The 19,126-nt window shown below is 40.1% G+C and overlaps 1 protein-coding gene across 4 annotated transcripts in view; it reads right to left on the reverse strand.

Moving 5' to 3' along the window:
* The window catches only part of LOC121372619, a 77,730-nt gene that overhangs the window by 1,248 nt on the left and 57,356 nt on the right, over positions 1–19,126 (reverse strand). For all 4 annotated transcript variants that reach the window (XM_041499073.1, XM_041499064.1, XM_041499047.1 and 1 more), the window contains one exon: positions 4,508–4,694. In XM_041499073.1, coding sequence (XP_041355007.1) covers positions 4,508–4,694 — 187 coding nt within the window. The remainder of the gene's footprint in view (positions 1–4,507; positions 4,695–19,126) is intronic.

The raw sequence follows: 19,126 nt of genomic DNA on the forward strand, positions 1-19,126 counted from the left end.
ACTGAATGCCAGTAACGCCGTTAATTTCCTTTGGATGAGGGTTTTAGTTGCAGTAAGTCTTTCCAGTCTGTATTGGTGTGATCCTCAAAGGCTCGTATAGACTGGACGCGGCGCGTGCGTGCGGTCCCACTGTAGCATCTGCGGCTTGTGCTTTGGACATATAAACCATATACGATTATTTCATTGCGGCTGGATGCGCGGTCTGTGTGAGATCGATCCCCGTCGGTGGGCTTATTGGGCTATTTATCGTGCCACCCAGTGCACCACGACTGGTATATCAAAGGCCGTGGTATGTGCTATCCTGCAAGCATTGACCTTAGGTTTTTTCATTGGGGGGCCCACCGGGCTACCAGGTTATAAAATCTAGTAGCCCTCAGTAAAAATTGGTAGCCAAATAACTAAAACTACGACATTAATATGTCACAGAATGAAGTGTCTCATATGTGGCATTGTATGTATGGAGCAGGATACTGTATGTGGGTATGGACCTGTATGTGGTGTATATAAAAGATCCCTTGCTACTAATGGAAAAATGTAGCGGGTTTCCTCTGATGACTACGAGTCAGAATTACCAAATGTTTGACATCCAAACGTCCAGTGGTGTCGTTAAACAAAACAAATTTTAACCCTTTCCTGTTTGTATTGGTGTGATCCCTAAAGGATCATATTGATTGGATGCGGCGCGTGCGTGCGTTGCGACTTTTGCCACTGTCTCTTGTAGTTCGGGCATATAAACCATATAATACGATTGTTTCATTGCGGCTTGCCGCATGTATTTTGCAGACGCACGGATCCTGACTAGAAGAAGTCTATTTTGTGTAACGATACCACTAGAGCACTGATTTATTAATCATCGGCTATTGGATGTCAAACATATGGTCATTCTGACACAGTCATAGAAAGGAAACCCGCTACATTTTTTCCATTAGTAGCAAGGGATCTTTTATATGCACCATCCCACAGACAGGATAGCACATACCACGGCCTTTGATATACCAGTCGTGGTGCACCGGCTGGAACGAGAAATCGCCCAATGGGCCCACCGACGAGGATCGATTCCAAACCAACCGCGCATCAAGCGAGCGCTTTACCACTGGGCAACGTTCGACCCCTTCATTCAGATAGAATGCTCTCATTAAAATTAATGTATTGCGATGTATTTTTTAGCCGTAATTTAAATGTTGATTTGTCTTTCAATTGGAGGTGGGAGGAGGTACAATCTTTTACTGTGTGATCACCAGTGCTTGTGACAATTATAGCTTGGAAAGGAAAGGAAAGCAAATTTGGTTTAACAACACCTCGGCATATATTAAACTACGGCTATTTTGGTGTCTAACATATGGTTATTTCGACACTTGGTCGAGAGAGATGAAACCTGCTGCCGTCACATATGCTATGCTTCTAGTCAAAAATGTCTGATTTTTATTTCATCTGCACTTTCTCAGACAAGATTTGGAAAACGTTCACAGCGGTGTTGGTTGGTTGGTTGTTTGTTTGTTTTTGTTTTTTGTGTGTGTGTGTGGGGGGGGGGGGGGGGGGGGGGGGCGTTGGGGGTTGTTTTTATTGTGGTATTTTTGGGGGCTTTCTTTTTTCATTTGAAGGAGTTTATTCTTTGGGTGGGGGTTTTTTTGGGGGGATGGGGTTGTTGGACGGGGTGTTTTTTTGGAGGGAGCATGTGCGTATTTTTGTTGTTTTGTGTGTGTGGGGGGGGGGGGGGGGGTTAGGTTTTGTTATCTTCTTTTCTTCCCACTGTGCATCATGACATTGTGACCTGATTTTCAATCAGCTTGCTATGTGAAGACCACGAAAGCCATTAATCTTTCTTATGGGCTAACCGGGGTTACGCGGTCCGCGGTAACTGTTGACGAGATGCTCATCAACGTTAATGGCCCAGCACGAGACTTAATGATGGCGATAAACTTCCTTTATTATCTTCAATTTGTTGGCTGTCCTAGCAACCCCTGCAATTGCCCACGGCAATCAGCAATGCCGTGGTGATTGCCGTGTAGTTTTTAATTCCCCACGGCACTATATTCAGGTTTTCTTTTCAACGGCGTGTTTTTTTGCCGTGTACATTTTTTTAATTGCAAGGGTTGCCTAGGCACAGGCTTCATTTTGGGGGTGGGGGTTGTTTTTGGTTACTTATTTTGTAAAAAAAAAAAAAAAAAGGGGGGTGGGGTCGCGGTTCGTGGGGTTGGTTTCTGTTGCTGTTTTTCCATGGCATCGGCCCCTGCGCGTGCTATAACCTCACCGTGGTGCAGGGGTGTAACATTCTCTTTGAGAATGGCCAATACAGCACAAATTGAAGTTTAGAGTAAAAGTCAGTATCTTATCTGTGATATTTGTATTTTTGCACAGTTCTTTACACTGTTTTTATTTATATCTTGAATTTTTCTTTTGATGTTGATCATCACCTTGTTTGTTTCCATTACCATAGTCTGACACCCAATAGCCAATGTATTTTTCGTGCTGGGGTGTCGTTAAACATTCATGCATTCAGCATTCAGCATTCCATGGCATCGGTTAAACCACGCTTTTCCTGGTACACTTCAATTATCCGAGTTGTCTATCAAGTACACTAGGTTAATGGTTAGTTGAAATGCGAACCCAAAACCTACCAGCCGTAAGCTAAGATTTAAAAAAAAAAAGTAGAGTCGTAATCAAAACAAACTTTTAATAAGTTGTGATTGGGTGAGAAATGTGAAGCTATAGGCTGTATCGTCATTAGGCTATACAGCATTTAATCCAGGGTTGTCGTTACTGAAATCCTGTATGAATAGCCTAATATTGCACTGTAGAACGAGAGAGCTGATCAGGTACATGATATGCCCGTCAAAAGTAGGTCGCGGTGACCTAGTTATGTTATGCGACACACTGTCATCCCAAATTTTACTTGCATGCCAGTTTTGATGGTCCCATATGAACTGATAAGAAAGGTATGCTCCGAAAACGAAAAGTTTTCGGACGGACGGACGGACGACGCCATACCATAATAAGACAGACGTATAAAAACGGTTTGATGATCCTTTAAAAATTGGTTAGAAAACGTATGGCCTGGATAAGGATTTCCTTTGATGTGATATGTCACGGGGATCCTATAATACCCGTAACTGAATGAAACACGATTGTCCAAATATCTCTCCTAACTGTATATCTATTAGATCTCTCTGTAACAGGCAGTTATGCCCGCGTGGCTCGTCTAGGTATGATCAGAGATAAGATCTTATATAAAGTATATATTATTATAGCACGTTTAGTTCACTAGAAAACACAACAAAAACACAATACACTTTGGAATCTGTATTAACCTACGCTGACAAATGTACTGCCGCAGTAGTTAATTAACAACAACAAATAATAACAACCCAGAACTGATCACTTAATTAGTTAATCTCTAGGTGTCTAGTTACACAATATGCTAATCACTTCACCGTGACTCAACACCCACACGTGTGATAATTGAGAAACGTCCTAGGAGAACTTAATTAATAAAGGAATTACAACTCTATTCCTAACTGGTTAATTTTTAATTAACCCTTAACTACTCATTCAGTAACCTTGTAACACAGAATTAATACTGGTACCTATCACAATAAAGACAATAACCTACAGTTTACCTAGGTCCTCTAGGATGACTGGCTAAGCTTTAATAATTATTTAGACAGTGAGCCTACAGTTTACTGCGTCAGATGACCGGCAGCACCGTCTAAATAATATTGGTATAATACAGTATTAAAATATTTAAAGTCATACAATCACATCAAGGTTATACAACAGAGCAGAAATAATATATAATTACCACGTCCGGACTGAACTTATATATTTCGTTCAGTGGACGACGTCCGTTTCCCCTGCAGCCTTCCTATCTTTCTCCCCGATATCTCTAAAACCCTAGCTATTTATTATAAAATCCCAGTATCGCCTGGGATACATTGCGGCACCGAATACCTACAAGTGATATGTCCACAGCGACCAAGACGACAATTTTCCTTAGATGGCCAGACTTGCTGACGCCTAGTTCGCCGGCAATACCCCGATCGTACCGAACTAGCGGAGGTATTACGTAACTACTGGCCACATGGCCTCCGCACCTGCGCTGGGTGTGTATTAGGCACAGCTCGACCACGGTCTTGCGGGGGTATTACGTAACAAAGTGCCCACCTGTGCTTAAGTGCATATTGGAACTGCACACGGCTCTCTAAAACAATTAATATCGCCAAAGGCGAAAAGAATTTAAGAGCATGTACCGTCACATGATATAATACATGAAAAGTAGGTCGCGGTGACCTAGTTAGGGTACGCGACACACCGCCATGCATGTAGATGCATGCAAGAATTGATGAAGACGATATACTCCGGAAACGAAACATTTACAGACGGATGGACGGACGGACAACGTTAAAGACGGGCGTACCCCCCTACACACACACCCTCCACTAAGAACCCCCCCCCCCCCCCCCCCCCGAACACCCTTCAGACTTCGACCCTGATGAAAAAAGCGACCTACTTGGCGCAGCAGCGGTTTTTCTTGCCACACAGGAGTCTATCTTCGCACTGGTATGTGTTCAGACAGAATTGGTTGAGCATGCTCTTCGTACAGCGCGGGTTTGTTCCCGGGTGTCGCTGTTCACACCGCTTGCTGCAACACTCGCTATATGAAGTGCACCCTTCATTCGACCATTTGCAGTTGAATGCTGAAATGAAACGAAAATCATTTAGTGTGACAGCACCCTAGTTTTTTTGTTTTTTTAAAACTATATAGTGTATTTTTCATTATCATAGCCGGGGGGGGGGGGGGGGGGAGGGTGGTACCAAACTAAATGTGTTTTAAATTATTTGTTTAACGACACCACTAGAGCACATTGATTGATTTAGTAATCATTGGCTATTGGATGTCAAACATTTGGTCATTTTCACATATCGTCTGAGAGAAAACCCGGGGTTTTGAGGGTGGGGGGGGGGGGAGACAATTGAAATCTGACATTACTTAGACTATTGTTTAGATGATACAATTCCGTACACCAGACGTATTTCTGGTCATTTTGATCAAGCGCGTATGCAGGATTTAGCAGGGGGTGGTGGGGAGGATCTAGAATGTGGCGACCGACGTTTATAGCAGGATCGAGTTGTGCTCCCACGGAAAATATATTCAGAAAAGAACAAAAACAATTAAGAACCCCAAAACCCTCCCCTGCACATGCGCCTGCTGGTGTTTTTAATACCACATTTTCAAAAACGCAAATACATCTGACAAATATTAGTTATGAAGTTGAGCTCTAGTGTACTTTCTAAGTTATAGTTACATCATCCTTTTCCGAGAGATTTGTCTAGTTAAACCACGGTTTTTGCGGCCGTTGAGTGACGGGTGCAATGATCGAGGGCGTAGCCCGAGATCTATTACACCCGTCACTCAACGGCCGCAATAACCGTGTTCTAACAAGACAAATCTCTCGGGGGGAAAACGATGATGTAACTAGCTTGTACCACGCCCTCATTACAGATTTATATTGTAGCTTTATTAGTAATGTTAGTGAAAGTGTTACTTTTTAAAACAATGTTCTAATTTTCTTCCTGCTGAACTATATGTGACCTGTAGGCGTAACTTTCTTCGGCCATTCAGCAATCGCTAAAATTTAGGTCAGACACGCTCGTGGTCTAACTATGGGATACACCACGGGTAAAATCAAAGGGACCGACACCAAAGCGTGGTACAAGGGTATTTACCCATTTCAACGTCAGAGACTAATTTAGTTGTTCACTCTGTTGTAACTTTATCAAAATGTGTTGGAGGTTTGTAGATTGACCAAAATTCGTTTCCATTTTCATGGGTTGAAACTAGAGTCTGTGACGTTGAAACTGGTTCCCATGGGGACGCAGGGATCTTTTAGTGGTTGTAAATCAGGGCCGATATCACAGAACTAATTCCTCACCATTTTATACTGTACTGCAAATTCGTCACTGTTCGTTACTGTGGGTTTCACACAGCTAAAGTTGTAATTTCGGGTATATATTTTATAATTATTTAACCGTTTAGGACAGACCGTTAACATTAAAGCCGCACACCCTAGTTCCATCCAGCGAAAATAAATTATAATTTGGTTAATCTACAAACCTGTAACACACTTAGATCACGTTTGTATCAAATGGAGTGAAAAAGCAGGTTTTATATCGATAAATACCATGGGAATCCCCATGTCACAATTGCTTGAAATAATTTTGAAAGTTAGTATTCTGATGTCACCGGTAGATGTCGCTCGAAGCACAACAATGCCTACGTCACGACAAATTTCACAGACTTGGGGTGCGTTCCTTTCACCTCTCCTGGACATGTTCCAACTGTTCTGTCCTGGTTGTATCCCCTCTCCAGATATCGTAAGACTTAGCAAAATTATTTGTTTTAGGGGTTTGTAACGTTTTGTATTGAGGCACTTACTTGTCTGAACTTTATTGTTACTGAAAATATTCACGAACTGTGAAGAAATATCTCACAAATGAACAACAAGCAAACGACAACAAATCGGATGTTGATTGCGCGAACCGTGTACGAGAAAACAAACCGAACCAAAATGATAACGGTCACGTGGTATACCAACGTCTGTGACGTTTACACAGGAAGATTCCCTCTATAAATAGATTGGACCTCGCTTGCTTAACGGTTTTTTCTCGAGTGCGCGCGGCATTTTAAGAAATACAAAAAATGCATTCGTGGTTTTACAAACATCAGGATTACCAAAAAGCACTTCAAGTGAATGGAAATGTGTATTCTAAATAATAAAATGTAAGTAAATTGCAATTTTATTTGTGAAAAAATGGGTTTAACAGCGAAAAACAACGCCGTAATGGTTAACAACTAGCCGTAACTAGGGCGTGTCCCTTTAAAGCTACAGTCTCGAATATATTATAATTATTTATTATTTATTATTATTATTTTATTACAATTTAGACAATCAACATTAAAGCGGTAGTATTGGTACATTTAACAAATTATTTAACCATTTAAAATTCACAATCAACATTTAAACTACAGTCTCGGGTATAGTTTTGTTATTTAACCATTTAGAGTAGACATCAACATTAAAACTATAGTCTCGGGTATATTTTTATTATTTAACCATTTAAAATTCACAATCAACATTTAAACTAGTCTCGGGTATATTTTTATTATTTAACCATTTAAAGTAGACATCAACATTAAGGCTAAATTCTCGGGTATATTTTTATAACTGTGACGTGTAAGTTAACCAGAAATCGATTACTGTGTGGCGCAATCGTTAACTACGTTTTAGTACAAAAAAAAACGTTTAAATGTATTTTATACATGCTTTTTGAGAGTATGTAAGAAATAGAATATTTCATTCGTGTCCGTTAGTTAACATTTACCTTACAAGCTCGTTATCAGGATATGTTTTTTTGTTTTTTTTAAATTCGTTATCCAACGGCCACTCATGTATTATTCTCAGTGTGTGTTTTCCTCCGCCTACAAGTGTAGATTGGTCCCACATTCGCTGAACCTGCCACGGTGCGCTATCTCTGGTCATTATTCACTCGCCTGCAGGGTAGACATTTCGTTAAGATAAGACTTAGCCCCAGAGATTTGAGCTGATTAACCTTTCGCGAGTCCTCAAATAGTTAAATGTACCATATTTAAACTGATTTGCATGTTGCGGTGTTTCCTACTGACGTGAATGATACGTACCCTCGAGTGTTAACCGAGACGTAGAAGAATTTGTTTTCACCCCTCAGAATCTCGAGTTGCCTCCATTTACATACATAATCAAGATAGGCCTGTGGCGAGTCACGTGATCAGGTATCGCGCGCTATTATTCCAGTCTTTGCATTGGGGGACTGGGGGGTTTTGTTAGTTTTGTTTTGTTTGTTTGTTTGTTTGTTTGTTTTTTAAATGTAGTGTGGGTGAGAGGTATCGAATATTTTCCACCCAGTCTGAGTAAATTAAATGTTGTCAAAACCAGACTCGGAGGCATGTTCGCAGGGGCGGTTCGAATAATATTCATTTTTGGGGGGTGGGGGGGGTGGGGAGGGGGTTAAGGGAATGGATCAACTCGTTAAAATGGCAATCCAATAAAAAAAAATTAAGCTTTACAACAGAACCACATGCATATATTTAAGGGGCAGTAGTCCCCTGTCCCCAACCCACCCCACCCCTTGGATCCGCCTCTGGTCGTAAGCATACGAGACAGGGAAGCAACAAGCAAAACCTCAAATTCGGGCAACAATGACATAGATATTCGGGCAAAATGTGCTAACCTTTTCATACCTTTTCACTCTCAAAATTAATTGTAATTCATGTAAAACTGTAGTGATTCGTTTGCAACCCTGTATGGCTGTTTGATAGTCATGCTAATATAGAAATAAATAGTGTTATCCAGAATCCTGGCATTTTCGTTTAATTCAGGCAAAACTCAGCCTGCCCTCTCATGCCCCCCCCCCCCCCCCCCCCTTACAAAAAGGGAGCCCGTACGCCTACGCCTCTGGTTCTGGAGACAGTTCGCTTGTGGTCGCTCGCTGATTGGGATAAAAACAGAACTCGATTCCATCGATGTGGTGTTTCCTTTTGACGTGAATGATACTCACTCTCCAGTGTTAACCGAGACACAGTAGAATTTGTTTTCACCCCTCAGAACCGAGACAGATTCGAGAGTTGTTTCGATTTACAAACACAGCTAATCAAAATAGTCCTGTGGCGAATCACGTGATCAGATATTGCTTGTTATTATTCAATATTTGCATTGGAGGCCTGTTTAAAAAAAAAAAAAATGCAATGTGGGTGAGAGGTATCGAATATTTTGTTTTCAAAAACCACTCTGTCCTGATGAATTATTATTAAATGTCTCTGAAACCAGATTCGAAGACATGTTCAGGAGGAAGCGACTCCATGGTCGCTAGCTAAACTATACTCCGTCCCATCCTCCTTCAATTTTTTTGTTTGTAAATAATTTCAGTGATGTTTGACATAAGAAGAAAAGTAAAAGTGTTTTGGAAATAACGAAAAAAACCTTTAAAAAACAAAAAACCTAATATATTTGTGTCCAATTTAGAAAACAATCTGATCAGAAATAAAATAAGTTGTAGTAAATTCCATAGCATGAAAAAAAGGCGTTCCCCGTTGGATTCTGCGTGTCTGTCATCCATTACATTCAGTCGGTGGGCCGGCCCATTGGGCTACTAGTATTTCTCGCTCCAGCCAGTGCACCACGTACGACAGGTATACCAAAGGCCGTGATATGTGCTCTCCTGTCTATGGTATGGCGCATATGAAAGATCCTGTGCTACTAATGAAAAAAATGTAACGGGTAACTGGCATATGAAGCAGGGGGGCAAGGGGGCATGTCCCCCCCCCCCCCCACACACACACACTTTTTTTTATCCAGTTGGAGCAGCGATGGTGGGTGTGGGTGTGCGTGCGTGCGTGCGTGCGTGTGTGTGTGTGTGTGTGTGTGTGCGCGCGCCCCATCCCAACTTACACACTTTTTGGCACCTTCCTTTCTTACACTATATGTAAAAATTAACAAATGTTTCGCATTCAATAGGCGATGACCGGCCTCGGTGGCGTCGTGGTTAGGCCATCGGTCTACAGGCTGGTAGGTACTGGGTTCAGATCCCAGTCGAGGCATGGGATTTTTAATCCCGATACCGACTCCAAACCCTGAGTGAGTGCTCCGCAAGGCTCAATGGGTAGGTGTAAACCACTTGCACCGACCAGTGATCCATAATTGGTTCAACAAAGGCCATGATTTGTGCTATCCTGCTTGTGGGAAGCGCAAATAAAAGATACCTTGCTGCTAATCGGAAAGAGTAGCCCATGTGGCGACAACGGGTTTCCTCTCAAAATCTGTTTGGTCCTTAACCATAATATTATGTCTGACGCCATATAACCGTAAATAAAATGTGTTGAGTGCGTCATTAAATAAAACATTTCTTTCTTTCTTTCTTTTCAATAGGCGATGATTAATAAATCAATGTGTTCTAGACTTCTTTCATCATATACAAAAAAAAAAAAAAAAAACCTCCCACGAAACAAAACAAAACGGAAACGCTCGTCTGCTACTCTTATTGTACTTTCCGTATGCCCGTCACAACGTCGCGTCCTTCGACTTTGACCGACAATCCATATGCTTTGTGGAATTCTTTTCTTCTTTTTTTTTTTTCTTTTTTTTTTTTTTTTTTTTTTTTACACACGCTAGAGATTCTTAAAAATATCGTATGTCGAACAACAAGAGACGGATGATGTACAGGCAGAAAGCCACCTTAATAGTGAATGTGAGTGCGAGTGTGAATTTACATCCAAAAATTAAATAGTGGCCGTTTAAAAGTTTGATGCGCATTTCTAATTAATATAATTAATAAAGAAAATTCTACTCATTAAATTTGGTCGCTGGATTAGATCGAGTGGTCAAAACGAAATTAGATACGATCGGTGGCCTGACTCGGGATGGAGGGGGGGGGGGGGGGGGGGGGTAGAGTTGATAATGGGCAGAATTTTGAAAATAGCAATTACTAAAAACGTTAATAGAATTTTTTTTAAAAGAATTTAAAAAAAAGTTACAAGCCAAAATACAAAGAATTGACTGCTCGGTCGAATATTTATATAATTTGGACAGTCCAAAAATAAATAAGAGAAAGAAGAGAGGATCGGACTATTTAATAATATTTTTAAAAAGGAAGTAATTTCGACATAAAATTTTGAACGAAGGTCTAAAAGTTTAGTCCGATCTGTATGTCCACGTGAGTGGCCTTGTTAAGGCCGTTAGGGTGCACAGCTTGTAGGGACGAGATGGGTTGCATCCCGTCAAAAAAAAACCTAGATTGACAGTCAATAGAGGTTGAAGGTGTAGTGCTGTGCTGAAATACAGATCTTGAGAAGCCGGATCCGTCTGAACGAGAGAGAGTATCAGACTAGGGTATAGTCCAGTCGTCATGGGTTGGTATAGTGGTGCGGACGGAGGATACGAGATGGTATCACAATAAAACAAAGTAAAGTCTAGAAAAGAGTAGTAGGGGCCGACCCCGCTTCCAATTTCTTCTTAGAGTGGGGAGGTCAATCTTCCAGTGTTGCTAGGACAGGCTCGGACATGTAGAGACTAAACGCGAAAACCGTGGCGTTCAGACGGAGAAATGACGTGGAGGCAAGGAGTCTCGCTAAAAACGAATCCAACCTGGTGGTGCAGACTGTCGAACAGAGCCCTCAAAAGTACCCGGTCTCCGGCGGCAAATCGCCGCCTGAAACAGATTTTGCCGCCGCCTACTTTTCGTTGATGGTAAAAAAGAGGCCATGAGAATGCATCTCAGAGGTTCGATTTTTCAAATGTTTCTCGGGGAGGGCCCCCAGACCCCCCGCTTTGCCCCCTGCTATCATCACTGTTGTAGCCTGCTACTTCTTAAACTATTGAGGGCGCTGCTGTCGAAACGAGAAGCGTTCCAGCGTTCAATCAGTTCCAATGGCCCATACATCCTAGTAGAAACTTCTCTTCGCTGACATAAACAACTAAGTGAAGGATCCCCAAGTCGAGCCGCGAAAGCACGTGCAGTGTGCACAAGCGAAACAAACATGTCTTACTGCGTCGGGCTCCAGACTGGGAATGTCGTGAAAGAAAGCAATGTTTTATTTAACGACACACACAACACATTTTATTTACGGTTATACGGCATCGGACATATGGTTAAAGATCACACACGTATTGAGAGAGGAAACCAGTTGTCGCCACTTCATGGGCTACTCTTTGATTAGCAGCAAAGGATCTTTTATATGCACCATTCCACAGACAGGATAGACATACCACGGCCGTTGATGTACTAGTCGTGGTGCACTGGCTGGAGCGAGAAATAGTGCAATGGGCCCACTGTTGCGAGACTTTAGTGAATTAGGCCCCAGGACAGTCGGTTAATGGTCCAAACTCGCTCTGTGTGGGAGCCGGTACCGGGATGCGAAGCCAGTACTCACCAGCCTTAAAGGGACATTCCCGAGTTTGCTCCATTGTAAGATGTTTCTGACTAATAAAATATTTCTACGATTAAACTTACATATTAAATATATTTTCTTGTTTAGAATATCAGTGTCTGTATATTCCATGTGTTTCTGGTCGTCTTAATATTTGTAAGAAGCCCAAACTGGATTTTGTCATCAAATAATTTCGTACGTACGAAAAAATATTTTATAGGAAATAAAATGAAAATTAACCTAGTACAAATATTAGAACGATAAGAAACACGTTTAATATAAAGCCACTAATATTCTAAACAAGAAAATTTATTTAATATATAAGTTTAATCGTAGAAACATTTTATTAGTCGATAACATCTTTAAAAATTGCAGCAAACTCAGGAATGTCCCTTTAAGTGAAAATTGAATAATTGAGCCAGTAGTGTGGCGTAACCATACACAAACCGTAATGCGGAAATCCGGGTACTTATTTCGACGGTTATTATGTAGACGATTACAACCGGCGAAGTACGGCTCAGACGGAAAGTTATTATTACACGCTAAATGCTAATCGGTCAGGCGATGAAACAAACCGATCGTGGGTTATTTGGGAAATTGCTAGGGAAATCGAGTTAGCGGCTGATTAGCTACTGGAGTTACAAAAGCAGACATATAAAATGTTAATTAGTAAAATATGATCATCATGGTGGTGGTGGTGGTGGTAATGTTGATACTGTCGGAGACAATGTTGCTGTTTATGATGGTGATGATATTGATGAAAGTATTGATGATGGTCGTAGTGTTGGTTGTGGGGGTGATGGTGGTGATGATGAATGTATTCATGATGGTAGTAGTACTGATGGTGGTGTAGGTGATGATGATATTGATGAAGGTATTGATGTTGGTAGTACTGATGGTGGTGGGGCTGGTGATGATGATGAAGGTATTGATGGTGGTAGTACTGATGGTGGTGGGTGATGATGATGATGTTGATGAAGGTATTGATGGTGATGATGATGATAATCATGATGGTGGTGGTACTACTGATGGTGGTGGGGGTGATGATGATATTGATGAAGGTGTTGATGGTGGTAGTACTGATGGTGGTGGGGTGATGATGATGATGATATTGATGATGGTGGTACTACTGATGGTGGTGGTGGTGATGATGATATTGATGATGGTGGTAGTGCTGATAGTGATGACAATGACGATGATGAGGCTGTGCGTGGTTGATGATGTAGTTGCTGTTTGGGTTTTTTAATTATATGTTTTGTATATTTTATTATTTATTTGTTGATTTTCGTTTTATTTTTTGTGTGTTTGGTTGGGATTTTTTGTTTGATTTATGTGTTTGTTTGTGTCATTTGTTATTATTTGTTTGTTTTATGTGTTTGTTTGTGTCATTTGTTATTGTTTGTTTGTGTCATTTGTTATTGTTTGTTTGTTTTTGTTTTGTTTGTTTGTTTTTTGTTGTTTTGTTGGGGTTTGATTTGTTTGGTGGTATGGGGAGGGGGTAATATTGTTTGTCTTTGTTTATTACTCTTTTCTTCTTTTTCCCCCCTTCTTTTTAAGGGTTCTGGGGTATATGTTTTGATTGCTGTTTTTATGGATGGGTGAATTTTTCTCCTTTTTATTTCTCTTTTCTATCTTTTTTTTTTTTTTTAGCGTGTGTGTGTGACTCCGCCTATCCACGGCCTTAACTAGATACTAGTAATATATAGAGCGACTTCCTTAATTGCGTTATGTCTGGCATTGATCTCCCGAATCCATCCGGATGTCGCCGGATCGGTCCGATATGCGTGATGACACGGAATGTAATACCGAAACCAAATGAGAGATAACTGAACTGTCGTCCAATCGGCTTCGAGGAAAACGGCCGCCAGGGAGCGGGTTAGTAAGCCGTCTGGTTTGGGATCAGGTGTGATGGCCGCAGAAATCAAAGATCAAACGCCGCCGATAGCCGATACATTGTCCCAGGAATAATGGAGGGCAGGAGAACCATGGCGGAATTTCATTACTGCCCTATTTATCACTGTTAGTCGATGCTATCGTCTGTTAGTCTTTTAGTCTGTATCATGTTTTTCAGTCTCTTAGTTTGTCTTTTCTTTTCAGGTTATACATGGTAGAATTTTTCGTTACTGTTGTTCGTGGGTGTGCGTATGTATGCGTGCAAACGTACGTCAGTGATTATGTGTGTGTGTGTACGTACACGTGCGTGTTTGTGTGTGCATGCGTGTATTTGTGTGCGTGTTTGCGCGTGCGTTCGTGTATGTGTATGCGCGTGCGTTCGTGTGTGTGTGTGTGTGTGTGTGTGTGTGTGTTATTGTATATGCTATGGGAAGAGAGAGAGACAGAGACAGAGAGACAGAGACAGATTGAGACGTACAGAGACAGAACAAATAATTACCATTATTCGTCATACGTATGTTTTCTCCAGTGCAGGTTTCATTATTAGAGAACATAATATGCTTCATATCGTAATCACAAACCAACATGTCATCTAATAGTGCACCATTCAGACTCGTAACTACACGTTGAACATCCAGTAGAATTAACGACAGGTAGTTTTATAAAATACCTGTACAAAGAACTATGGATTTCTGCCGGATTCAATCGGATGATGGAATTACTCGACGGACATAAAATCAAATTCAATAGTGCGATTTAGTGCAGTATTGCTGATAATGGTATATTAAATACAACGGGTTAGTACAGAGGTGTACTAGTACGTTATGTCATTGCGTCAATATATTTATATATATACTCTTCAGAAAAAGATGGGAAACCTGAAATATAAAAACGTGCGTGCATTTGTGTGGATGTATGCGTGTGCACGCGTGCGTTCGTGTGTGTGTATGCGCATGCGTTCGTGTGTGTGTGTGTGTGTGTGTTATCGTATATGCTATGGGAGGAGAGACAGAGAGAGAGAGAGACAGACAGACAGACAGACAGATGAGAGACAGTGAGAGAGCGAGAGTGAGAGATAGACACAGTTTGAGAGAGAGAGAGAGAGAGAGAGAGAGAGAGAGAGAGAGAGAGAGAGAGCTGGGTGGAAAGATAAAGGGTGAATGTAGCTACTCCAGTAATTAAAAAAATATATCTATGGCAAAAACAAAAATGCTGTGGGGAAAAATCGAATATAGTCTACAGCGAAAAGGTGCCGTGAAGAATTGAAAATCAAACGGCATTGCCGATTATCGTGGGCAACTGCAGGTTTTGATGTAGGGAGAGTGAATAGAAGGGAAGAGAAAATAATTAGTTATGAACAGAGAAAGAGACGTACGGAAACAGAAAGAGAGATGAGGATAGATTGAGACATACAGAGCCAGAACAAATAATTACTATTATTCGTCATACGTATGTTTTTTCCATTACAGGTTTCATTATTAGAGAATATAATATACTTAATATCGTAATCACAAACCAACATGTCATCTGATAGTGCACCATTCAGACTCGTAACTACACGCTGAACATCCATTAGAATTAACGACAGGTAGTTTTATAAAATACCTGTACAAAGAACTATAGATTTCTGCCAGATTCAATGGGATGATGGAATTACTCGACGGACATAAAAAAAAATTCAATAGTGCGATTCTTATCAATTATTGACCGTCATTGAGGGCAATATCATGTTTTATGGACCGAAGAAATTGATATTGATTTCTTCGGTCCATAAAACATGATATTGCCCGAAATGTGGTCAATAATTGTTTTATTACATAATATCATCCATAAGATTCGTACATTCCTGCTTTGTTTATCAGAATTGAAACACGCCAACCCTTATAATTTCACGCAATGCCTTATAACGATGGGATTTAATGACGTCACGTAATCCTATGACGTTGTATGACACGCAGAGGAAAGCGGAAATAAACAGTTGAAACATTACCAAGACAAAAATCAAATTCGAGACATTATAACAAGCAAGCATGTCAAAATCATATTAAAAGCAAAATAAAACACAAAATGTAGTAAATCTGAAAATACATTTATACTGAACAGTTACCGATTACCTCCAAATGCATTTTTCTTTTTATTTGTAACATAAAATCCTGAGAGTGCCGAATTTAACTGCATTTGGAAATGCTGACCTTGTTATTGTTGTATTTGCCGAATTAAAGTCCGTATGACTATAGATGTTATCATTTTGTTGAAGGACAGCAAAAGGTTTTGTCACAAGTCTGTGCTTGTTTACATTAGAATTATTAGCAGTTGACGTTGCATTACGTTACCTACTCATTAATTGGATAGAATTTTGTCTCTTCTTCATTTTCATTGGTTAAATCTCCCAGGGCAATATCACTTTTGATGGACCGGTGAGACCGTCTCAGGGCAATACCACTATTTACGGACGGTCATGTGACTGGTTTTCGACCAATAAGAATACAGATATATTCTCATTATGTAATAAAGTGCAGTATTGCTGATAATGGTATATTAAATACAACAGGTTAGTACACAGAGGTGTACTAGTACGTTATGTCATTGCGTCAGTATATTTATATATATATATACTCTTCAAAAAAAGTAGGGGTACCTGAAATATTAAAACATATGTTTTGACCACAGACATCCTAGTAAAGAACATTCAGGTCTGTTTATCAACACACCGAAACACATTCCACAGTTTGCGCATGTATCACGTAGTTGCCCCGTACACGTGCGTGGGGTGTCATTCTCGATTTTGACAATTTCCAGGAAGGTCGATTAATCACTGTGGAGCATTATTTCTGTCAATCTTTTTCATTTTGTTGTTCATACAGTTGTTATTGTTTTGGTTTTAGTCATTTGTATTGTTTGAATTTGTGGTTTACTGATAAAAAACCGTCAACTTTGAAATTTCACTTCTGACCACAATCGTCTTTCAAGATCTACTGTAATACTACCAGATGTAATGTTTGCCCAATTAATTCACTATTATCATATAACCATTCCCCACAGCTAATATACCTTACACTTTTGGCAATTGTAAATTCTTATTAGAGTTCCCCTACTTTTTTGAAGAGTATAATTTCTTTTTCACTGATTTTATTTATTTTCATGCTTATATCCAGTTGAGAAGTACTACGTTTTTGAAGAGTATATACACACACACACACACACACACACACACACAGACACACACACATACACACACATAAACACACACACATACATACACACACACACATACATACAGACACACACACACATCCACACACACAAACACACACACACACACATACACACACACACTAACATACACAGACACACACACATCCACATACACACACACATCCACACACACACACATACATCCACACACACACATACATACATCCACGCACACACGCACACACGCACACCTGGAAATTAATTAAGCACCGCCTGAAATGCATCGCATCCATAAAGGCGCTTACAAGTAATTCTCCGTGCCAATGGAGTTTAAACCTGATATTAAATTTGTTTTTACATTTTCTGTATCTGCTGGGTATTCACCGAGATGGCGTGAATAAATTACTTATGAGAAGCACATCGGTGTGATTCCAGCTGCAGAGTTAATTGCCATACATTTCCAGAGAGACCGATAGATAGACAGACAGACAGACAGTTAGATAGATAGACAGACAGTTAGACAGACAGACAGACAGACAGTTAGATATATATAGACAGACAGACAGTTAGATAGATAGATAGATAGATAGATAGGCAAACAGATATACAGATATACACAGACAGAGACAGAGAGAGAGGGGGGGGGGCAGACAGACAGGCAGGCAGGCAGGCAGGCAGGCAGGCAGGCAGACAGGCAGACAGACAGACAGACAGACAGACATACAGAGAGACAGATAGATAGATAGATAGATAGATAGATAGATAGATAGATAAACAGACTGATGTTTTATCTGAGTCTCACCTTATGCACACAAAAATAAAATGTAAAATAAAATTAGGAGATAACCATATGGAGTTTTTAGATTTGCGGGTGTTATTGTCTATTTGATCCAGGAAATGTCATTTTTGACGTCATTAGCTTTCCGGGCGTTATTGTCTATTTGATCCCGCAAATGTCATTTTTGACGTCATTAGCTTTCCGGGTGTTATTGTCTATTTGATCCCGAAAAAAGAATGTAATTAACCAATCACAATACAGAACACACTCGCAGTCAGTTTACAATACAGTATGAAAGTACATCTAGCCATTACTTACAGGAATTATGGGATGTATAATTAATTTTTTTGTCTTCTTCCCTACAGCACGTTAAATATTGATGTCCTCTGCAAACACTCAACATTAGGAGTGTTTTGTATTCACGAAATGTTAAGAATTACTTGCGATGTATAAGGTCAAAACTAGTTGGAGCTTTAATTAAGTTTCAGGTGTACACACACACACACACACACACAACGCACGCACGCACGCACGCACACACATACACACACACACACACACAGACATACAGACATACATACATATATATATATATATATATATATATATATATATATATATATATATATATATATATATATATATATATATATATATATAATACATGTATATATATATATGCATACATACATACATACATAATATGCATATACATATACATATACATATACATATATATACATATATATATATATATATATATATATATATATTAATATATATATTATATATATATATATATATATCTTATGACAGTAACTTAGTTTTTTTTAAGAAGTTTTGTTTTGTTTATACTGGGACACACTGATTAATTAATCATCGGCTATTGGATGTCAAACATTTGGTAATTATGACTCGTAGTCATCAGAGGAAACCCACTACATTTTTCCTAATGCAGCAAGGGATCTTTTACATTCACCATCCCACAAACAGGATAGCACATGCCACGGCCTTTGATATACCAGTCGTGGTGAACTGGCTAGAACGAGAAATAGCCCAATAGCCCCCCCCCCCCCCCTCACCTTCCGACGGGGATCGATCCCAAACCGACCGCGCATCTAGCGAGCGCGTTACAACTGGGCTACGTCCCGCCCCTTAGTTTTTTTTTAAAGACGCAGACCCTAGTTTCTACTCGTGAAAATAGAAACTAGGTTATGTTAGTCTACAAACATGCAAAACATCTGGATAAAGTTACAACAGATTGAAACAAGAGTCTGTGACGTCGAAAAGGAGAAATACCCTCT

Source organism: Gigantopelta aegis, chromosome 1, assembly GCF_016097555.1.
Source record: "Gigantopelta aegis isolate Gae_Host chromosome 1, Gae_host_genome, whole genome shotgun sequence".
NCBI lineage: Eukaryota > Metazoa > Mollusca > Gastropoda > Neomphalida > Peltospiridae > Gigantopelta > Gigantopelta aegis.